The following is a 21,904-nucleotide window of genomic DNA, read 5'->3' on the forward strand; positions in this document are numbered from 1 at the left end:
ATCTGAATATCATTTCATCTGTTTCAGTTTGATGTTTTTCTGGAGACTGGATTGCTGAGGATGTTGGAATTATTGGTCTTCTAAGTAAGAGACAAATTGCAAATCGACCATTTGCTTCAAGACTTCTGCAAAAAAGGGTGTAAGGAATTTGATAATTCAACAAGGGAGGCATCAGCTTCAATCTCTCAAGGTTCCCATCAAAGCCGTTCTTGCTGAACTGGGCTAGGATTTGCTGAAGTTATTGTAAACAGCTGGACAAGAGCCGAGATCAAGGGATCCACGTCTCATTTCATGGCTGGCTAGGCTACGCCACCTGTCCTTAATTTTACCAAGCACTACAACATTGATACTCAAGTACGAAGGAAGGGCATTATAGCCCTTATATCCTGCAGGGCATCCTTCCGCGTTCACTCCTTAGACCCTTTTCCTTGGAAGAGGCATTGCTTTGGGATTGATTAATAAGGTGAGAAATGAATGGTTAGAATTATCCATCAGAAGAATAAGTTACAAACCTTTGATAACATACTTTCATGTGGGATACTCTTTTTATTTGTGAAGTTAGTCTCTGCTGACTGCCAATACACACTTGGTTTTGTCTGTCACATTCCGCATCTGAGGGTGTAAGAGATAACTGACTTCAGCGCACAGGCATTGTGCGTATATGTTCCTCCTTGTCATCATATCTGGAGGTGGCGTGGAGTGATGATGAAATCTGATGGTGCCACCTTTTAGCATGCTGGAGCTATTGCAAGAGTTTCCAGATCCAGTCTAGTGCCAGGGAAGGTTGATAAGGTGGTGATTCTGTAGTTAGAGTAGAGCAGAAAGTGTGTTACCAGAGGCTTCCTGAAACATACATCTCCCTCGAAGACCTCTTTCAGGGTGGACAAAATCTTAACCTACTGAAGTCCCTTTGCCTTTTAGAACCCTAAACCACATATACTGTTACATGTTGATCTTGAGGTTCTACCGCTCCTTTGTTTCCAAAAGGCTTACAGATTTTCTAAATTAGGGTATTTTTCTTCCTACTGTACAGGAAACCTTTTCCTCAGCAGTAGCTATCTAGTGCCACCAGGGGGCACAACAAAACTCCAGTCATGGCACCACCCTTCGGGATGTGACAACATCTGACTACATAAGGTGACTTCTAATGCTCTAGTGTCGGTCCCTGTTTCTTTCTGAGCCATACCAATGCGGGTTCAAAGCTCTTCACCAACTGCGGGTGTTCACCAAATTTCTCACAAATTATTTGAACGTGATTAGATCAACTGTCAAATCACATGAAATCTAAGGTATATGGGTGTAAGCCTGGTTGAGGAAATTGAAATAGATGTTTTGTTTTTCACCCCCAACAACATCTAAATATTGAGTCAGTAGCCTAACTACAATCCTTCAGCCAGGCAACTCCCACACCTCCATGCACCCAAAGACTTTTAGGTAGCAGGAAGCCATGTTCTTGTTATGGGCCTATGAGGATGCCCGAAAATAGTCTCCTGACAGGGGATGATGCTTAAAAGTGTCCTAAAATAAGAACCACAAAAAGGTCTAAGGAAAGAGAAGTCCTATTCCCTTAAGGAAACAGTTCCACTCTTGGAACCTTTCTGAGACCCGGCACAGATGTTCCCCACCACTATATATTTATTGTCCTCTTTGGAGTGGATCTAGAGTTCTCAAAAAACATAAGCCAGAGTTTTCTAGCTCAACCTATGCATCCCTTCCATGTTGTGGCTTTTTGACTTTTCTGTGGAAAGTAGTAACACTTTTCCATATCGGGCAGGCTCTTGCGCCTCTGGCAAAAAGAGGAGAGAGTACATTGATTGGATCCCAAATGAGCCCTCGGTTTTTACACTGATCATACTAGAGACCACCAGATGGAATATCAGCTCTTTGTTTTTCAGGGGCACAGAAAGGCAAAAAAGAACCACTCCTAGGTGGATATTCCTCTGCATTAAAATCTGCCCTGCAGTAGCTGGGAAACAGCCCCCCCTAACAGTTATGGGCTCATTCCACTTGAGCCAAGGCTTGCGCAGGGCCCGACCCTTCCTGGATCTCTGTCAGGCTGCTACATGGGCATTAGTGCACTAATTCATATAGCCATACGGTTTTGCTAGTTGGTCCTTAGAAATGGGTATTTTGGTCTGATCCATTCCACAGACCTACCATCCTGGGATGAACTGCTTTGGTATCTATCACAAGTTCGGCAATCTGTGTTAGAAGTATCCATCAGAAGAACAAGTTACTTAGCTTCAGTAACACTCTTTCTAGTGGATACCCTCAGATTCCACACCGACCTCCCGTCTACCCTTTCTGTGGGACTGACTTGTTTCCAACATGGTCCCAATCTAGAGATGTACGCACTGGTCACACCAGTTTGCTGATGAGCTCTCCATCTGAGAGCCCTAACAAGCCTGCAAAAGAAGTACACATCCGTGCTCATAGGTGGCGCTCATATGATGTTCCATTCATCATTCCCGGAGTGGAATAAATTTGGTGCGGAGCTGCACTGCACCACCAACCAGCATCCAGAAGTACTGCTTTAGATTTCTCCAGCTGTTCCAGCCTGATGCCTTATGAATATTCACAAGGTAAGGAATCTGCAGTTAGAGTATCCACCATAAAGAGTGTTACCGAAGGTAAGTAACTTGTCTGACATTGTGATTTCTTAGACATTTTGCTGGGAGGTCTGACATTTGTGGCAGTGGGCTGTGCAAGGGAGCATTTCTCTGGTAACAGTTTATGTGGCTGGTATTCTGGATGTGAAGGTGAATCCTTTGAGTCATCTGTCCCTGATGAATTGTGAATGGGACTTCACTCTGAAATGATGGACCTGATCTGATTGCAGTGTCCATGTGTACACCTCTCTGTGTCAACCCTAAACAGGAAGTGCCATGTTTTGACACATGGTTTCCTGGAGGAAGCCTTCTAGTTCATTTAGTCTCAGAGTCTGTTTTATGCATGCCCTCTGATTCCTTTAATTTCAAAGGCCCTTCAGAAGGTGCATGAAGATCCAGCAGAACTGATTATTTTGCCCCATATCAGGTGATGAGGATTTGATTTGCTAATCTGTTGTCACTTGCACTTGTTCCCCTAGTCTCATCTCACACAGATTTGCTGTTGCTACAGGATGGCCTGGTAATGCACGCCAATTCTGAAATGCTTCATCTACATGTGTGGCGAATTGGCAGTTTTGATTAGAGGCATTCCACCTGCTGCCTAAGGTAGCAATGTCCCCTTAGATGCCTCAAAACCTTCAAAACAATATATCTATTCAGGCTGCTGGGTTAATTTTGTTTCTTGGTGCAAGTTTGCAGGCGTAAACCACTTCAAGACTTGCCCTTAAGACATTCTACACTTTACCTTGCTCTGCAATAATGGGTAGTCACTACCATAAAAGTGCATGCCCTTGCTTCCTTTTTGTGTCTCAACTATTAAAAGGACTGTTGTATTTGTTTTCACCCACACCATTTATTTGATTCTAGTATTGACCTTTCTTATTCCTTCATGATTTGAATTGATACACAGTTGTTCTGTTCATCCATTAAATATTTACACCATATTCCTGATAGCGATCTCTTTGGCATGTAGAATCAGTAATCTGTAGGCCCTGTCCGTCAGGCACTATGTACTGGTTTTTAACCAGACTACTTCTTTCTCTGTATTTCTACATCTTCAGTGCCTAAAGTTGTTTCTGTATTCCACATGCGACAGTCTGTAACACTTCTATGCTTCATTTCTACATCTTATCCTTTCAAGGAAGATGAGCAGTTACAGCCATTGGACCTCAGCGGTGCTGTCTCTTATTGTATTCACTGTACAAGGCAGGCCATGGTGGATGATCACCTCTTTTTTTAGGTTTTGGTAGAGCTAATGATTCCAAAGTAGTGATCAAGCGTACTGTTTAACATTCTGTTACCCTTTGTATTACTTTCTGTGGCTCTTTGGCCAAGGAAGACCCACCAGTTGGCATTTGTTTGCACTCTCTTAAGGCCACGGCAGCATGTACTGCAATAACCCAGGGCATACCGTTGGCTTATATGTTCCAGGCAGCCAGTTGGCCTTCTCTGCATGTCTTAGCTAAACATTACCAGTTGATAGATCAAGGATACAGTGATGGATGTTTCACCAGGGCAGTGTTGCCTTAATTACTTGGTTAATCTGCAGTACTCAACGCCACAATCTAGAGGAAGGTAATGCTTTGGGTCTCATTCATAATCTGAGGAATCGCTGGGAAGAACTATTCATCAGAAGAAAACGTTTTAGGTCTCCTTTGATGATGATATTTTTGGTGGTTTTTATATCATCTCAAAGATTCTGCACTGACCTCCATCCTTCCCTCCTGAGATGCCTTTATTAATAGGCTCCCAAACAATTAGACAATTGTTTGTGCTGCTCATTCAGTAACTGTTGTTGCTTGTTGCTCATGGTTTCTCTTCCCACACCTTGACTGAGTGCAGAAACAATGTAAGCAACTGATGCCATTGGACCAGATGGCTCTTTATGTAGTCTAATTTCTTAACATCCTAGGTCCTCCAAATTGTAACTGGAATTATGCTCCACAATATTGCTTAGTTTTGCCGAGACGTTTTTCATAACCTGTTCACCTAGGCCTACGCTTCAATTGATTTCAGCAGCTGGTAATTAATCTGGACTGCATTCCAGTCCATAGTTGTGTTATTTTTTGCTTACAGTGCCACTAGAAGCAAGGAACAACCATATGAAAATGAACCTTGGTCCTACTCCAGGAACAGTCCAGCCCAAACTGCTACGCATATCCCTCGTTCAACCCAAGACCATTTTCAACCTTGTTGAGCGACACCTGTGTGGTTCAGCAGGAGTTCTGTGGGTCTGGGCATGTCCTTTGCACTTGGAGCGCCTCACTGAGAAAAACAAACAAGCATTGTCACAGCCAGTTATTCTGGCTTTAATGTGCTAATGTATATATAAACACAGGCCTGCACAAATACACATACCTTTGAGCCTGCCTCTGTATGTGCTTTCTATGCCTTTGCCATATTTTTATTTTATAGGCTACCATTGTAGCAGATGAGGCAATGCCAGGGCATCAGTAGCCTATGCGCATTCAAATATGCATGTCTTTTTATGAATTAATACCCTAAAGCTAAGCCTATTGTATTTGCCAATGTTTGCTTTAAATTCATTTACCATTGCTTGTGAAATTTTACATATAGAGCAAAACACAAAAACTCATATTGACAAAATAATGGGCAGCTACGACAGTCATTTAACAGGAATGCGTCATCCTTTATAGCAGTGGTTCTTAACCTTTTGACTTCTGTGGACCCCCACTGAATCATTATTGGATTCCAGGGACTCCCACTGAGTCGGGAACCAGGCGTAAGCATTTTCGATTATTTGATCCACAAGACAATACACAAAAAATACTGAAACAAGAATTCATCATACAAATACACAAAAGATGAAATATTTTATGCAATTGACAAATATAAAAAATAACATTTTTAATTTTAATGGGAAGGTTGAAGCTTTTCTAAATTCAATTGAGGCTACTTACTGTCCATATTATTTTATGTTTAATGCACACGTATTGCTCCCAATAATCAAACTGAGGATACTAACTTAATTTTTAGCTTTCAATTTCAAATTACTTCAGATTTACAGAACTTTTTTACAATTTCTATCTGTACATGCTGATTCTTTTTTTAGGTACACGTTGTTAATCTGCCTAGGTTATTTAATGTTCTAAGCAGTTGGGGACCCCCTGAGTAGACTTTGTGGATCCCAGAGGTCACCGGACCACAGGTTGAGAACTAATACTTTGCAGTATATGTTGCCAAACACCAAATACTTTTTTCAAAATTGTGTGAATTTCTAATTGTTTCACCAACTTCGTAGAAGAAATTGCTCATTTCTACATATATGTGCCATCGAAGTACCTTGGATGGAATTTGTAGGACAGATTGATGACATTGACAACTACAAGAAAAACTGCTGTAGGTTCAAGAGGAGGTTGACTTTCAATAATCTCCAGTGTAAATTGGTACTTTTATATTTTCGGTGTTCTGTCTTTGCCTTGCAGTCTCAGAGAGCCATGAAAACCAGCCATGACATCTTACTGGCAAAAGTGGACGAACTTAATGCATTACTTAAAGAGGAGCGTTGTAAATATCTTGAGCTTGAGAAACAGATGCAAGCAAAAACATTTTCTGAAAGGAAAGCAGACGAGGTACATGTATAAAATATTCCTTTTGCTTATATTCTGTTCTTTTTTTGCTGAAAATGGTGGCACCTCATGTCTGAACATATACGCTGTCTTTCATTGTCACAATTATTTTGTTGTCAATAGAACTTTTGCTTGATGTAAACATTTTAAGCTGTAGTTTTTATAAAATGTTTTAAATATGACTAGTTGTTTATGCAAGATACAAACTAATGCCATACAAATCCTTCAGTAGAGTACACCTGACACAGATGAAATGACATCTTCCTAATAAGATAAGTTTCATAGACGTTTCTATGTGACCAACTCATTCCATTCCATCATCTGCTTTGAGTTTGCACTCTAGTGTTACAGCTACAGTATAGTCTTGTCAAGAGGTTTTTCAGTGCTGACCTAGATGACCATTTAGCCACTTAAAGAGAAACAGTATTACTTGTAAATGCATAGAGAAATTTGACACTGTTTGTTTCTTTTTATTAATATATGTTACCCTACGCTGGTTTTTTTTTAAATCGATGTTCTCTCTTGTAGCAAATGGGTGAGTGACCTTATCTTTAGGTGGCTCATTTTGGTGTCTGTGTTAGGCTAATATTGTCTGGAGACTTAAAGAATCACTATAGAGAATAATGTAATTCTGTGTCTGATGGATTTCAAGGGGAATAGAAGGAATAACTCCACCACTGAATAGCAGAGGAAATGTCAAAATAGGATGTGCAGAGTTAGGAATTATGATAAATTGTTCAAAGGCACGTTGTTAGGTGTTAGCATGGTTTTTATGTTTTGATAAAGATACATATGTTAGAGACTTTTCCGCATGTTACCGTAGTTAGGAATTGTGCAGTAAGCTTAATTAACTTAATAAAATGCTCTAGGCCTGGATAATAGACCTCTATTTACACAATTTTCTTAGCTTAATTTGTTATGCACGCTACCAGGGTTTATATTTGCTAACTATTGATTGGATGCTTGTGTTGCAACAGCCACAGAAGTATTTTTCTGTTCTCTACTGCACTGGTCATGGTGGCAAAAAGTCTTTCTACTGACTTTACATTGTACCAGTTCAAAGAGATAATCATAGTTCAAAATGGATGCTGCATCTCACCCCAGCCCAAATCAAAAAAGCATTCCCGACCACTCCAGGTTCTTGTTCATGATGCAGTGGCAACCCAGGGGACTGGCTTCATTTGTGCTTTACCTGTCCCAGGCTTCTGGATTTTTGGGACAGAATTTTCCAGTGGATCAGTGTGAAGCTACGGTGTGTACTTAGTCCAGATGCCCTGGGTGCCCTGTTCGGAATTTCGGGCCATTCTGAATTAACGACTCGGGCGACGCAGCTGCTATTTATAACATCATTGATCGCGAAATCCCTAATCCTACAAGCCTGGAAATCATCCTCTCCCCGACATATAAAGCCTGGGAGGCAAAAATGAACGGGGTGCACTTTAAGGAAAATGTATACGCACTAAGAATAGGTACAGGGCGCAAGTTTAAGGGTATTTGGGGACCAGCTTTCGAAGTAGAGGATGTTCCTATGGCGCTATAAGATATCGAAATGTGGCTTTACATTTGCTGTTTGTATTAGAATAAATTCCATTGTGGTTTTGGATGATGAATTGTAATCTAATCTAATCTTATTTTATTTAATGTTTTGCTCCTTGTCAATTTCTCATGTTTTGTAGCTGCTCAATGAAAAAAAAAAAAAAAAGTTCACAGCGATAAAAGCACTTGGATTTATGCGTGTTGCTCCGTAAAAATATTTGTAATCCATAAATGTGCATGCTATCAGGACATTGGCGAAGGTATCAACGACCCACAAGACGCACATTTATATTCTCTTTCAAAGATTAAATGTTAAGTAATTGGATTCAGTGAATGCTCATGAGCCCACATTTGTTCAAAGGAAGCCACTCGGATTAACATTATGTTCATGCTGTTGGTATGCCAAACTGACTTCTCGTGCTGCAGACTGTTTTCCACTTTTGCTGGGCATGGTCCAGATTGGGCAGGCACACTGCAACTTCTTGCCTCAGAGCCACATATCTTTGTAAAATAACACTAATATCATTGATTATTAGATGTTGAATATCTACTGTTGCAGAGGGAGCAAATCCAAACAATGTGGTAGAGAGTGGGGCCAATAACTGGTGGAGTCAATTGCATGTCACATCAGAGCTCTTGTTAGTGGTTTAGCTGGCTGATGGCAGAATATCCTATCCCAATAGGAGGTCATATACACTCCTTTCAGCTTTGCGGCTACCATGGAATTTCTCTTGAGTTGCGTTGTTGTCACATAGTTTTGACTACAAATCAGCTAAGGCTAGGGTTTCCACCTTTCCCAGAAAATAGTGCTGGCCATTTGTTCATGTTTTAAGATTTGCAAAGATCCATTTATAATATGTGCACTTCAAACCTTTCCTACCTGCCCAGATCTCAAATTGTACCTGACCAACAATGATGCTTTCCGGTGCTGCTACGTGTTTGACCAACACTGACAGTCTCCCCGTCCTCAAGGCTATTGAATACTCTCTGCAGATGCCCAGTGGCCAATTTCAATGTGCTAACTAATTTTCCCTATGCCAATTTTCAAACTGTTTTGGCTTATACTCATGATCCCCACATTATTCTCTTTAGGCCCTAATTAATTTCTCTGGGGGTTCGGGGGTACATTTTTTGTTTTTAGAAAGTGTTTTAATTTCTGTTTTGAACTGATATTTCTGAATTGGTATTAACGAGATGTATGTTTTTTAATGGTTTTAGTTAACTGAACAATAAACTCAAACTAAACTACATAAATAGAAATGTAGGAAATCTATCTTTTCTGCTTGGCCTCGCCATATTCTTCACCTCTTGCTGGACCCTGTAATTTGTGATGGTGTTAGAACTCTGTGCACTTTTAGCAACCCTTTTAACCCATAGGAACCTGCCTATGCTATGACCCTGTCAAACTTGTCGAAATGGCATATTCCTAAATGGTATATTTAACTTACCTAAAAGTCTTTAGTTTATGGTACAAAATATACTCAGGGTCTTTAAGTTAAATGTCACTAGTGGACTGAAGCCACTACAGTGACACTGTAAAACATGGCTTCAGGCCTATCATTTTAAATAATACTAGGTCGCCCGATATAGGCATTGTAGCCCTAAAGTCAAGGTATATGGTCCTTAAAAGTAAGACAAACAGACATTTATTGTTAGCATGTCTTTATAGTGACCAGCACCCAAAAACGATTTTTCACAGTGGCAGGCCTAGCTGTGCTATGTAGGATACAAGAGTATATATTAAAATTCCTAACACTTTATCTCGGGAATGGGACTAGCTAGATAAATAATTAAACCATAGTTATTAAAAGTCCATTCAGTGGTGAAGTTAGATTTTAAATAAATATTAAGTTAAAGTAAACTATAGAAACGTAACGTTCCTGGAGTCTAATTTGCATATGCTCTCAAACATTTCCCAGCCAATGCCTGATTAGCATTTGAATAGGTGTGAAATGCCTCCCACGAGCAAATAGACTGACTTGAGTGGGTAGGGATGACTCATCTGAACCTCCTGAATATGCAGAGAGGGTGCAGTGAGCATCCTTTTTGGACATTACAGTGTTAGATCATGTGCTGGATCCTGCATGAGTGTCAAAGCCTGCTCACCAGGTCTGCTGGGCTTTTTTTTTACAACACATTGGGGCACACTTAAACACGGAAAACATGACGCCAAGATAATTCTTTTGTATCCACTGTCTGTCTGCTTTGTCCCACCAGATACCTGTCTCTGAATTTTGCATATAATACTTAGGGTGCACTTGAAAGGACAGAAACAGGATGGCAATTAAATGTGTTTGTGTCTACTGTCTTGTAGCTAATAAACCTGTTTTGTTCTACCAGACGTCTGTCTCTGGGTATATTGTATGTCCAGTGACTGCCTCAAACTGAATTTTCGTGCAAGCTGTAGGTGGACAGAAGGATTACTATAGCATACCCCCCACACACACACACATCCAGCACACTACCAGAATTCTGGCTCTGGGTTTATTTTGTGTGCAGTGGCTGTCTCAAACTGAATTTTAATGCTAGCTGTAGGAGGACAGTAGAATTACCATAGTGCACCCCCCCACACACACACACACACCCAGTCCTCACAGCTCACATTTAGTGAGCTGAAGGCATTTGCAATATGAAAGTGCCTGAAGTGTGTTGGGTTGGCCCTGGTAACTTTTACACCATTGGTTAGGACATGCCCAGCAGTCTTTCCTACCCACTAGCTCGTGCCATGCATAAACTTGGCATCTCCAGGCACCCACTTCAGAACAGTGCTGGACACGATGAAGCATAGAAGAGCACTGGTGCTGTGTGTGACCTGAGCGGAGCCCTGAAGAACTGGGCCTGCCCCCTCTAGTGCCTAGGACAAAGACGTGAACTTCGGCATTCTGTCCTTCTATTCAAGCAACAGGAAGACAATAAGCTATAAGAAGCCTTTCCCACAACTGCCCAGTGGCAACTGGACCAGACTCTGCTGTTTGCTCTGTCTGACACTCTGTGAGTCTCTAAGTGGCTTTCCTGATGTCCAGGGGCATTTAGAAGTGTACTCCTCTGGTGGATTGAAACTGAAAGGACTAAGTCAGAATCTTTGACTAAGACAAACATGGTTGGTTTATCCAACCTGGGCTCCATTGTGGCCAGCCTCAAATTGGGCCTAGGTCCCATCCTACTGCTATCATAATCACTTTATACTTCCTGGCATTATACCTACAGAAAACTTCAAACATTCATGGCTCCTGTTCTCTGTATTGGATATTTTGATGTCATTATGTTTATTGAGTTTACTCTACTTTTCTAGTTCCGTTAAGAATTTTTATTATTTTGCATTTTAACATTACTGTTTTAGTATGGCATAAATACTTTACACATTGCTCAGAGTTAACCCTGTCTGCTCCGTGCCCAGTCTACCAGTGGGTTTAACTTAGATTAATATAGTGACTTCAAGGGCTCATCATTGTTGGAAACGGCCCTTTTCGCAGGGTTATCCCCAGACCTTTTGCCTCTGACCTTCTGTTTTTGACTGTGTGCTGCATTTCGTTTTTGCTAGTTTTAGAACTCTGGGCACTTTGCCACTTCTGACCAGTGCTATATGCAAGTGCTCCCTGTTTAAATTGTATTGGTGATTAGTTTACCCACGATTGGCCTATTTGATTTGCTAGTTGGTCCCTAGTAATGTGCACTATGTGTGCCCAGGGCCTGCAAATTAAATGCTACTAGTGGGTCTTCAGCACTGGTTGTGCCACCCACATGAGTAGCCTTGTAAACATGTCTCAGACCTGCCACTGTATTGTCTGTGTGTGCAGTTTTAAACTGCCATTTCAACCTAGCAAGTGCACCCACTTGCCAGACCCAAACCTTCCCTTTTATTACATGTAAGTCACCCCTAAGGTGGGCCCAAGGCAGCCCCAATGGACAGGGTGCAGTGTATTTAAAAGGTAGGACATATACTGGTGTGTTTTACCTGTCCTGATAGTGAAATACTGCTTAATTCGGTTTTCACCAAGGCCTATCTCTCTCATAGGGTAATGTGGGGATTGCCTTGAAATATTTTTTAAGTGTAATTTCCCAATAGGAGCAGATAGAAATACGAAGGTTGGGGGTCTCTGAGCTCACAATTTAAAGACACATCTTTTGGTGAAGTTGGTTTTGAATTGTAAGTTGAAAATGGCACTTTTAGAAAGTAGGCATTTTCTTGCTTAACCATTGTATGCCTCTGCCTGTCTGCTGAATACATGTTTCGGTCAGGATGACAGTTGGGCTCTTAATGCATTCACTCTAGATAGTCACACAAAGAGAGCTGAGGGTTGCCCTGCATATCCTGATGGCCCATCACCAGGTTGATGGGTCTTCCTGAGCTAGAGTGGTGGGAGGAGCTGACACTTGCACTTGAATAGGGCTGTGCCTGTCCTCACACAAAGCAGTCTCCAATCCCCTGGAGTTATCTGGGGTTAGAGCAGGGTAAAGCAGGATCTTAGGCACTACAGAGAATTCTCTTTGAAGTTTGCCTACTTCAAAGTCAGAAATGGGTATAAGTACTGGACTTCTGCCACCACATACTAGGAATCCTTCTGGACTGAGGAAATTCTTCCAGGAAGAAGATTTGGATGCTGAAGAGGGGGCTTCCACTCTGCTAGTTGCTTTGTTGTGCTGGCCTGCTGCTTCTTTCCTGGGAGTGAAAGGACTGGACATGGCTTTCTACACCCTGCTTGCAAAGGTTCTCCAAGGGCTTGGACTGAGCTTGCATCCTGTTAAGAAGTCTTAGGGACATCACAGTCTTCACCTGACAGCGCCTGGGCTCTCATGCTCTGAGTCCTGACTTGCCAAGTGGTGCCAAATTCAGTTCCTGGGCTCTTGGGAGCAAGTTCTCATACAACAAGGAAGAAACTAGTGACCCTGTGGTGTGATTGCCACATCGCAAAGTTGACTCTTTGCATCTTGACCTGCTAGATTCATTGAGCCTGTCTTGATGTACGGAACCGCAGCCTCGCCACCAACACAGGATCACCTCCTCTGCAACCGTAAGCAACTGACGCTTCACCTCCCCGGCCTAGCAGTAAGGAACTGATGTCTCACCTCCCTGGTGGCAGTAAGGAACCGATGTCGCATTGGCTCCAGTGATGCCTCACCTTCCCAACTCCGTGCAACGTCTTTGTTTCCTCATCGCTTTCAAAGGTACAGTAACCAGGGTCTATATGACTCTGTGGCCATCCACGCTCCATCGTGGGTGGTGCCGGATTATTGGAAGCAACTCTGTCAAGCCATTGGGATAGCCCCATTTGGAGCTATTGTGTTTCTATGCGCTATACTAAATTGAATGTTTGAAAAATCATATCATTACTTGTTTGTTGGATTTTTGTCGTTTTGGTCTTGTTTTACTCAGATAAATAATAGCTATTTTTCTAACAGGTGTGGTGTACTTGTGTGGGTTTTTTTGTGTGTGTGTGGGTACACGACCCAGATACTTTACATGTTGCGTCTTAGATAAGCCTATGTGCTTGTGCCAAGCTACCAAGGCGGTAAGCAGGGGTTATCTTAGGTGTGTGACTCCCATAGCCTCACTAGAGTGAGGGTACCTACATGGACAGGGTGCACACCACTACTAAATAGAGACCCCATTTCTAACAACCATGACCGGGGTTGTGAATATTCCTTGAGCTGGGTACTCACCTGCCCCAATTAATAATTCAATTTCTTACAAGAACCTTCTAAACAAATCGTCTATATTAATTTTTAACATGGCTTTTCTGTCTTTATGTACTTTAAATAAATATCTATACGAGATCATTAAGACAACTGTAGAACATATTTTAAAGTGATTTCTTCTTATGTTTACTTTTTAAAGGATGTACTGATAAGGGAGAAAAATACCAGCTTTAGGTGATTTTCCTAATTGTTGCTCTGACCCGAACATACAAATGCTGGTAAAAAATAGCAGCCAGCAGTGTTTTTAATGCTGGGCAATTATATCTCATATTAGGTGAGGAATGCATCATATTTAGATAATTCATTTTTAACTATTGAGATTTAGTACATAAAATCACCATTGGATGAATATCTTAGAACTGAAACAATTGTGAATTGCTACATTTTAGGAAGCCATTAATGTATCTGTTAAACTGTCACATTCTCTGAATGTTAACCAGGAACTCTCTTGATATTCTGTTTAGTTTTCTAACTGCGGTATGCCAATCTCCACCAATTTGCTTTCATCCATGCCCACACTGGCCTTAGGGATTTGGATACACTTTTATTTTGTGATTCATAAAGGTATTGTACTCTTGGCTGAGTCAGGACATTTGCAACCTGCCTCTTGGCTGTGCTTAACTTAGCTTTATTGGTCCTCCAGTGACTCTGCTCAACTGCAGTGCATGTGCCTTAGCTCCAGGATATGCTCTGTATATAGTTCTTTTTCTGCAAGCGTTGAGTTTGTTTCCTCACTGGACCTCAGGCTGCTTACCCCTGCAGTACAACTCTGGTGCAATTCCTTTGCCCTCTCTTGACAAGTCCTATACTAAGAAAAGTACATTTACAAGTCAAATTATTGATTTTAGAAAAATTAATTTTGCAACCTGCTTTACAAAATGTGGTCACTATTCTGGGTAAATTTTGTTGGTGCTCTACATTGTCATCCGTGCTGTTGTGTGTCATCTATGTAGGATACTATACTTGCATCTTCTTGCAGCAATTCAAAAATGCATGTAGAGAAACCCCACTCCTTTATATATTCCTTCAGATTTAAATGCTATCAAGTAATATGACTCAGGGATACTATTTTTAGGGAAATTGCATTTGCTAAGTCTGTTGTACTTTTTTGTTTTCATGGGTAATTTACATCATCAATCTTATGCTATAAATATTTTAAACTGCATGCTTTGCAGTCTTGTTTCAGGTTAGGATGTTGCAGAACCAGTCCTGTGGATCCATCAGGCTTAAAAATTAGAAAAATCTGAGTGTTGACCTTACTCATAGTTGATAGGCAAAGGGTAATTATTTCCTGCTTTTGCAATTCATCTAGAATTCATTTTAAACCCCTCATCACCTCTGGCCTCATTGGGTATCGCTGCAGAATTTGGGTTACATCACACAAAGTAATTACATGTATAATTGCTTCTTTGTCCTAACAGGTTGGATTTCTGTTTAACTCCAGAGCCATTTGTGATGCATTTGTGATGCTCATCTTGTGGTATGCTGATCTCTTAGCTGCTGGGCTACTACTTTAAAAAGCCCCTCTACTACCCTCTTCAATTGGAGCATAAATTACAATTAGTGGGGGAGGCAGGGATGCTACCTCAGCTTCTATTACATCATACAAATCTTATCTTATAAATCTAATTTGAGTTTTATGAATTTAATCTGGTATTTTGAAATTCCTTCCTGGAGTTTCGACCTGAATAAAGTCATTTGAAACCTCCGTACTGAGAAGGAGTTTGACTCTAAGGCTAGCTATTGTGACTTCCTCCTTACTGTCTAGGGCATCCACTGCTCACTCCCTGTTTTTCAGGAAGACTCTTCTTGTAAGGCATCTTGTCTCTAAGTAGAGGTTGTTTTCTCTTTTGGACTGTTACATATAGCCTGATCCTTATCTGGCCTCTTCGAATAGACTAATCCCTTTCAGGTTCCTAGGTGAAAGAGAACTCCTATGTGACTCACACCTACTATCACCATGATCCTGTAGAGAGTAAAACTAATATTCTTCAGACGATTGATATTGCTCTAGGTCATTAATATCCTACCTACATCTCAAATCACCCCCCTTTGACTACTTCCCTACGGTAATGCAGAAAGAATTTCTTATGAAATACACCTCAGATTTTTGAGCCATCCCTCATGTAATTCTGTGTATTTTCTTTATTTTCTTTTGCGCTCCCTTAATTTAAAGGTTTAGATTTCAATTTGATTTTCGATGGCTTAGTTCCCAAAGTGTCACTTCGCACAGTGATTTACCTTCAGTTATTATTTTTGTCTTCTTCCCTTATTTCGGTTTCTGTTGATTAGCCACATACCGCTGGCCTATGCATCACTGTTTATATTGCAAAGAACGACTTCTGCTATAATGTGAACATTACCAATTTCATGGCAGAATCTGTAGCCAGAGAGGCACTTTGTCCGTCTTGAATCTGTCTTAAGACCACTGGAAATACCGACAATGAATTTATATTAGAAGCTGATGCTTATAGGTTTGCAAACACGCTTCCCAGTGACTAATATTGTCGAGAACTAGGAACCATCTGCCTGGAAAGGCAAATATTAATGGTCTATAATTCAAGTAAAGTCACATCAATTCTCTTAGTACGGCGCCTGTAAAACCAGCATTTTGTTGATTCTTTGGTCAAATGCCATTCATACCTGCATTTTTCTGGCCACTGATGGCCCTGTGATATTAAGTGTCCTAAGTCTAAATTATATGTGACAGGCAGAAGTCTCCTCTGAAACAGGGTTCTATACTTAGTGGAAGTTGAATTAAAATATACAAAAAGGTGATGGGTGGAATGCTTGAATTTATCTCACCCACTTGTAATCACACAGGCTGCATCCCAGTACATCGTTATTTTGCCCTCCATGCAACCTCAGTTTGGACCCATCCATATGCAAATTAGTCTTGACCATGACCCAAAGGGTTGTACTGTTGGGCTTTCTTAATATGAAATCCTGGTCACATTCCATGGTTCCAACATATATACAAAGTGTTCTTGATTCCAACATCTACAGAAAGAAAGGACATGGCTAACACCTTCAATATTGTTGAATTAACCCAAACGTAACCCCTCCAGGTATATCACGTTGGCCGTTTAGACATATGATGAGGTCTCTTCACCATCTTTCTCGTGCCTTATCCTGTGTTGAAGCAGAATGATAATCTTCCCTTATTCTGTTGGAATCAGCCCTCTCCCTCTGCTGTGACTGTTTCCCAGTGGACTGAGCCAGGTGCTTCAACTTCAAGTGTAGTGCACCAGATACATTTAAAAGGAGTGGGTTAAAAAGCTGTGTTGGGGATCTTCTTGGATATTCATTCAAAAGTGTCAAGTGGTAGTTATCAACCCTTGTCACTTGGAGGTGTTCAAGCTAAACTGGATAATCACAACAGCAATCAATATTTGACTAAATTTTGTGTGATTTATTCTCACAAATCTTGGAAGTTGCTCTTGTACTATAGGCAGTGTTACGCCACAGTATTTACTGCTGGTGAGAAAGGAATATTTAGCCAGTCATTGAAGGCTTGTTAATTTGATTATTTCAAACTTCAAATCATTCCTGTATCACAAAAGATAGCACTTGTAAAGGTATGTAGGTATGGCCACTAGTTTGCTTTGTGTAATGTGTATAAAAAATCTAATTAATCACCTACAGCATGGAGCACACAATTATGTAACTGCTCCTGAAAGTAAATGTTGTTGCTTTATCTAAATAATGATGATGTTGCTGTGCTATGTAACAGATGTCCAGATCAAGCCAACTGTTAAGGTGTCATGACAATGTAGTATGAGATGGAAAAACATAAGAGGAAAGTGTCTTGAGTGTCAAACGTATAAGCCAATCTCAAATTTAGGGTCCCTCAGTGAAAACTGACAAGTTGGTCAATGGCGTTCTCTATAAGAAGCATAATGTTTATCTTTGCAAAAAGTTTGCTCCATTCCAAGATGGTCAACACTTTACCTAAATGCCTCTTCAACATAAAGCATTGTTTAGTAGTCTCATACCCTAATATAACTTTGGCTTGGGTCATGTAGAGTACTATGAGATCCAGATATAAAACATTACTATGTTTTATCAGAAAGTAAGATGATATCATAACATGGTATTGTTATTTTTTTTTACATATCCAAGTAAAAAAGCAAGGTAACTTGTAATGTCAACATTGCAATCAGTCTTTTGTTTAACAGAAGATTCTACCAGAAGGCCATTTTTATACAGATCTAGTCTCACTGCCTGTCAAATTTAAGTTTCTGACGAGGTAATATCTTTGTGGAGTAATATTCACTTGGCGCAGGTTTAGCAGTCATAATCCTTTACCAAAGTCTGGAAACTCATTTTACTGTACACAAAGTCAATGTGTCAGAGCTTAATGCTTTGCTTCTTAAAGCTTTTATTTTGAAGAGTGACTCCCTTAGCTAAATTCTCCTACTGATCTTGATGTTCGAGCAGTCCTCAGCATTATGTTCAAGCCTATCACTGTTTTTAGTCTAGTTACAAAAGAGTAATATATTTGTGAACCATTCAAATCCATGTGCAACATGTCATCCAGGAATTGTGGAAAGGCCTTCTGCAAAAAAAAATACAAGTCTTTGAAAAGATTTTGAGATTCTTGCATGGCATTGATGAAGATTCTGAATGTCCTATCTTCAGAAATCAAGAGGGGCTTAAGCTAGTTTCATCTCACTATGAATGAGAAGAAATGTAATTACTGCCTAAAACATTATTGCCAGTCATGTGGTATTGGATTCTGGGGAAAATTGTCCTGGTCAAAGCTGGCAGACTCCTTGGAAAATGCCCCCAAATTATGGGGTCACATGCAGAAACTGGCGCAGTGACAACAGTTTCCATATATTATGCCGCAATTCATATGGGCCTATAATGGAATTATTTTTAAGTCCCCAGTATTACTACTACCCAGTATTACTGCTACCTGTGGTATTAATAATTGCTGTTGCAATATATTGTAAGCGGTAGTACCTTGGGACTTTGGCCGCTTGTAATGAGGGCATTCGTGTTATTCTTTAGTAACTTTTGCTCACAGGTGGTTGTTTTGCATGGCTGGCCTTTATTTCACGTACCATCATACTGTGTTAGAGCATTGTAAATTGAACATGGGAAAAATTCCAAGCAGCCTCCTGAAAATAACTGCTTTCTTCTATCGTTCTTTTCTTTGTTCATTCTAGCTTCACGAAAGAGTCAGTGACCTTGAAAGGGAACGGGATCTATTGAAGGAGAACTATGATAAGCTGTATAACAGGTAATTTTGTGGTTACTCTCACACGCTCTTACCACCCTCTACAAATAATCTAAATTTATTTGGAATTAGTTGAAGTTGTATATCTGATAACCATGTAGATAAAACTGCCCCCACTTTCAACATCTAATTCAATCATAGTTTTAAAGATATGTTATTGAAATATTTAGCCTCACATACAGAGTATGGACTATCAACCACTGATAAGAGGTGAGCTGGGTTTCCATGGAATGGTCATCCCAACTCTTGGTCACAAGTTTAGATCATAAACTGTTTCCGTTTTTGGGAGTTCCGAATTGCAAATTAGTATTCCACTACTCAATTCTATCTGCAATTTTCAGATGTATGCATTGTATTAAATAGTGCCACATCTTCTTTGAATTACTGCCTCTCAATCGATCATCTGATCTGCAATGAAACCTTACAGATATGGTTTCAGAGGGACTGGAGCCACTTTCACTTCTCCCCAGTAGCCTTACTTGTGGTAAACAGGTGATGAGGGACACAGCTTTCTGTGTTTAGACTACTTTGCTATTTTAATAGTTTCTTCTTAAAAAGGCATGCCATTTTATCACTGTTTCTGAAGATTCCATTCTGTAGAAAAACAGAAATCTGAAACAGATCAAATGCCTTTTTTATCATGTCTCACTGTAATGACTTGCTTTTTCAAACATTCTCAATAAGACATCCGAGCATATGTAAGGAATCCCACTCATATGTAGGAAGCATTTCAGAAAAGCTCCACAGCCCATAACAAATTCATCTTATTTGCTTCGTTCCATCAGCTAGACACGGGGTTGGAGGCAGTGGCAGTAATGCTCAATGCCGCAAAGGCCGTTGACTCATTAGAATGGACATATATGTTTACAGTATAGCCGAAGATGGGTTTGCCAACTTATTTCCTTTATTGGTTATGGCTTCTTTACACGAGACACTGCTCGAATCACAGTAAATTCATATACAAAGGGGCAGGAGAAAAAGATGCCCACTTTTATGTATCCTTTTTGTCCTGTTACTGGAGCCATTGGCGTGCATACTGCGGTAGTCTTACTCAGAATCTGGAATTTTTAACACTTCTCTTAAATTGTTGATATGCATGTATGTGGACGACAAGGTGCTATATGTGAAATACACTGACACTAACCTCACCCCAATGCTCAGAGACTGTATTAGATTTGAAGAATACTCAAGATATTAACAAACTGTGGTAGATGCCACATTTTAACTCTAACCCAAGCAACTAAGTGCATACATTTATATTATCCATTTCACTGGTGTCATGATTCAGTAAAATATTTAGGAGTATGACTTTCCGGAAATAATAGTAAGGGGAAAATATGGACAGCCGAAGACAAACTTGAGAGTCAAATTAATAATTGGATTATATTACATCCCTCACTGCAATGAAGAATGAAAACGGTTATTCTGCCCAGGTTTAAGTATTTATTTGTGAGCATACCAATAGTAGTGAATCGCTCACTCTTCAAAACCATGAGATCATTATTAATATGACTAGCATGGGCAGGAATGCAGCCTAGGCTGCTTGGAAAACAATCACACAGGGGGGATCAATTCACTCAATTTTGATGTTTCTCACCTAGTTTTTGTCACGACTTACGCACTGCTTTAACCTGGAGTCCGCAGAACGAGTGGTGAGGATCTTGTTCCTGAATGTTCGGCCTTGGCCCAGGTAGGGGCGACTCTTTCTGGTAGCCACAGTGCTGCAGGCGATGGAAACGCCAAGGGCAGGCCGTGTCCTTCGGAAGTAGTGCCAGAAGGAAAAAAAAACCTGAAAGGGGGAAAAAACCTCCAGAAAGGAAAATCTCCTGAAACAGGAGCAAAATGAAAAAGTAAATACAAGATCAAAAAGGAACAGGAAAAACACTGGAACAGAAGTGAACCAGTATCTGACACAAGGAAGCAGGATCGAAGACACCATCCAAACAGAAAGTGTTGCAGCACAAGGAGGGAAAGAATCACAGCCCTTAAATACCAAAAAACAGGAAGCGACCAACAGGAAGTGCAAGGACACCACCTTAGATAGATAAAAACACATAGAATGTAATGGACAAGGAGCCAGAGAGAGTAGGGAACTAAAGCATGCTGGGAAGAGAGGGGTAATATGGGAAGAAGGAAAAACATAAAGGAAGGTACAATGAAAGTGAAAGAAAAAGAAGACGACATCAAGAACAGGTGAGTGGGGGAGGGTTAGACCTGCCTGAAAGCTTGTCGCGCTATGAAGGAAAGAGGCCCCATACCCAATTTGGGGCATTGTAGGTTGCACAACAGGCTGGGGGCGCGGCGTGTCTCCATGCCGCGCGGCACGGCCGAGCCGAATGTTTGGCTCGCGTGTGACCGTTTTAGCCCACACATATTACAAAAGAACGGGATAATGCTCACCCGTGTCCATTAACCTCAATCATCACTCACAATATAAAAAAATCATGACAAGAAATTAATACCGTTAACACTTAAACAAATGCGTGGCACAGGATGCACAGCAGGACGGAAAAGTCAGTTCTTTATTCCACTGATCTATTGTTTTTTCATCATCCTCAATTTACAATGCTATCAGTGAAAGAGGTGCTGTGCCAGGCTGAGCTGACAAAATTAGGCAGTCTTTTCCCAAATGGCAATTTTTTTTAACTCGAATGATTTAAATGGCGATGCCATGTGATCCCCGCTGTTAGTCTTTATATATTACGATTAAGAGAGACTGTTAAGGCTGCTTCCCCCTCTTGTCCCACAGAGCTCCTAGAGGTTAAAACGCTAACTCTACAGCTAACTGTGTAGTCTAGGCAAAGAATACTAGCCCACCTCTAAAACTGTATGCAAACAGATGTGCAGATTGCGACACCCATACCATGAGAAAAATAGGATAGGACCTTTGATTTTCCCATGTCAGACGCAGACTGGTTTTTTTGATGTACACAAACAAGGGCACTGAACTTATATTACAGGCTGCGTGTAATACATTTAAAATGTTTGCACCACCTTTACTACACACCTGTTACCCTCCAAAGACGGGGATTAAGACGACGCAAAATGTGCACTGTGCCCTGAAGAAATAGATGACTTTCTCCATTTTGCAAGGACCTCCCCACAACCTGAGATTTTTGTATAAAATGAATAATATACTAGCTGAAATGACATTACATACACTGGAGATATCCCTCATCTCTGTCTTTTGGGATTAATGAAAAGCACACAACAGTGACTACAAGGGT

General features: G+C 40.6%; 1 protein-coding gene across 4 annotated transcripts in view; it reads left to right on the top strand.

Annotated features, from left to right (window-relative positions):
- RPGRIP1L (RPGRIP1 like) overlaps window positions 1-21,904 on the top strand; it is a 687,119-nt gene that overhangs the window by 236,847 nt on the left and 428,368 nt on the right. For all 4 annotated transcript variants that reach the window (XM_069216318.1, XM_069216317.1, XM_069216321.1 and 1 more), the window contains exons 8-9: window positions 6,056-6,202; window positions 18,607-18,680. In XM_069216318.1, coding sequence (XP_069072419.1) covers window positions 6,056-6,202; window positions 18,607-18,680 — 221 coding nt within the window. The remainder of the gene's footprint in view (window positions 1-6,055; window positions 6,203-18,606; window positions 18,681-21,904) is intronic.

The sequence above is a fragment of the Pleurodeles waltl genome, chromosome 12, assembly GCF_031143425.1.
Source record: "Pleurodeles waltl isolate 20211129_DDA chromosome 12, aPleWal1.hap1.20221129, whole genome shotgun sequence".
In the NCBI taxonomy this organism is placed as follows: domain Eukaryota; kingdom Metazoa; phylum Chordata; class Amphibia; order Caudata; family Salamandridae; genus Pleurodeles; species Pleurodeles waltl.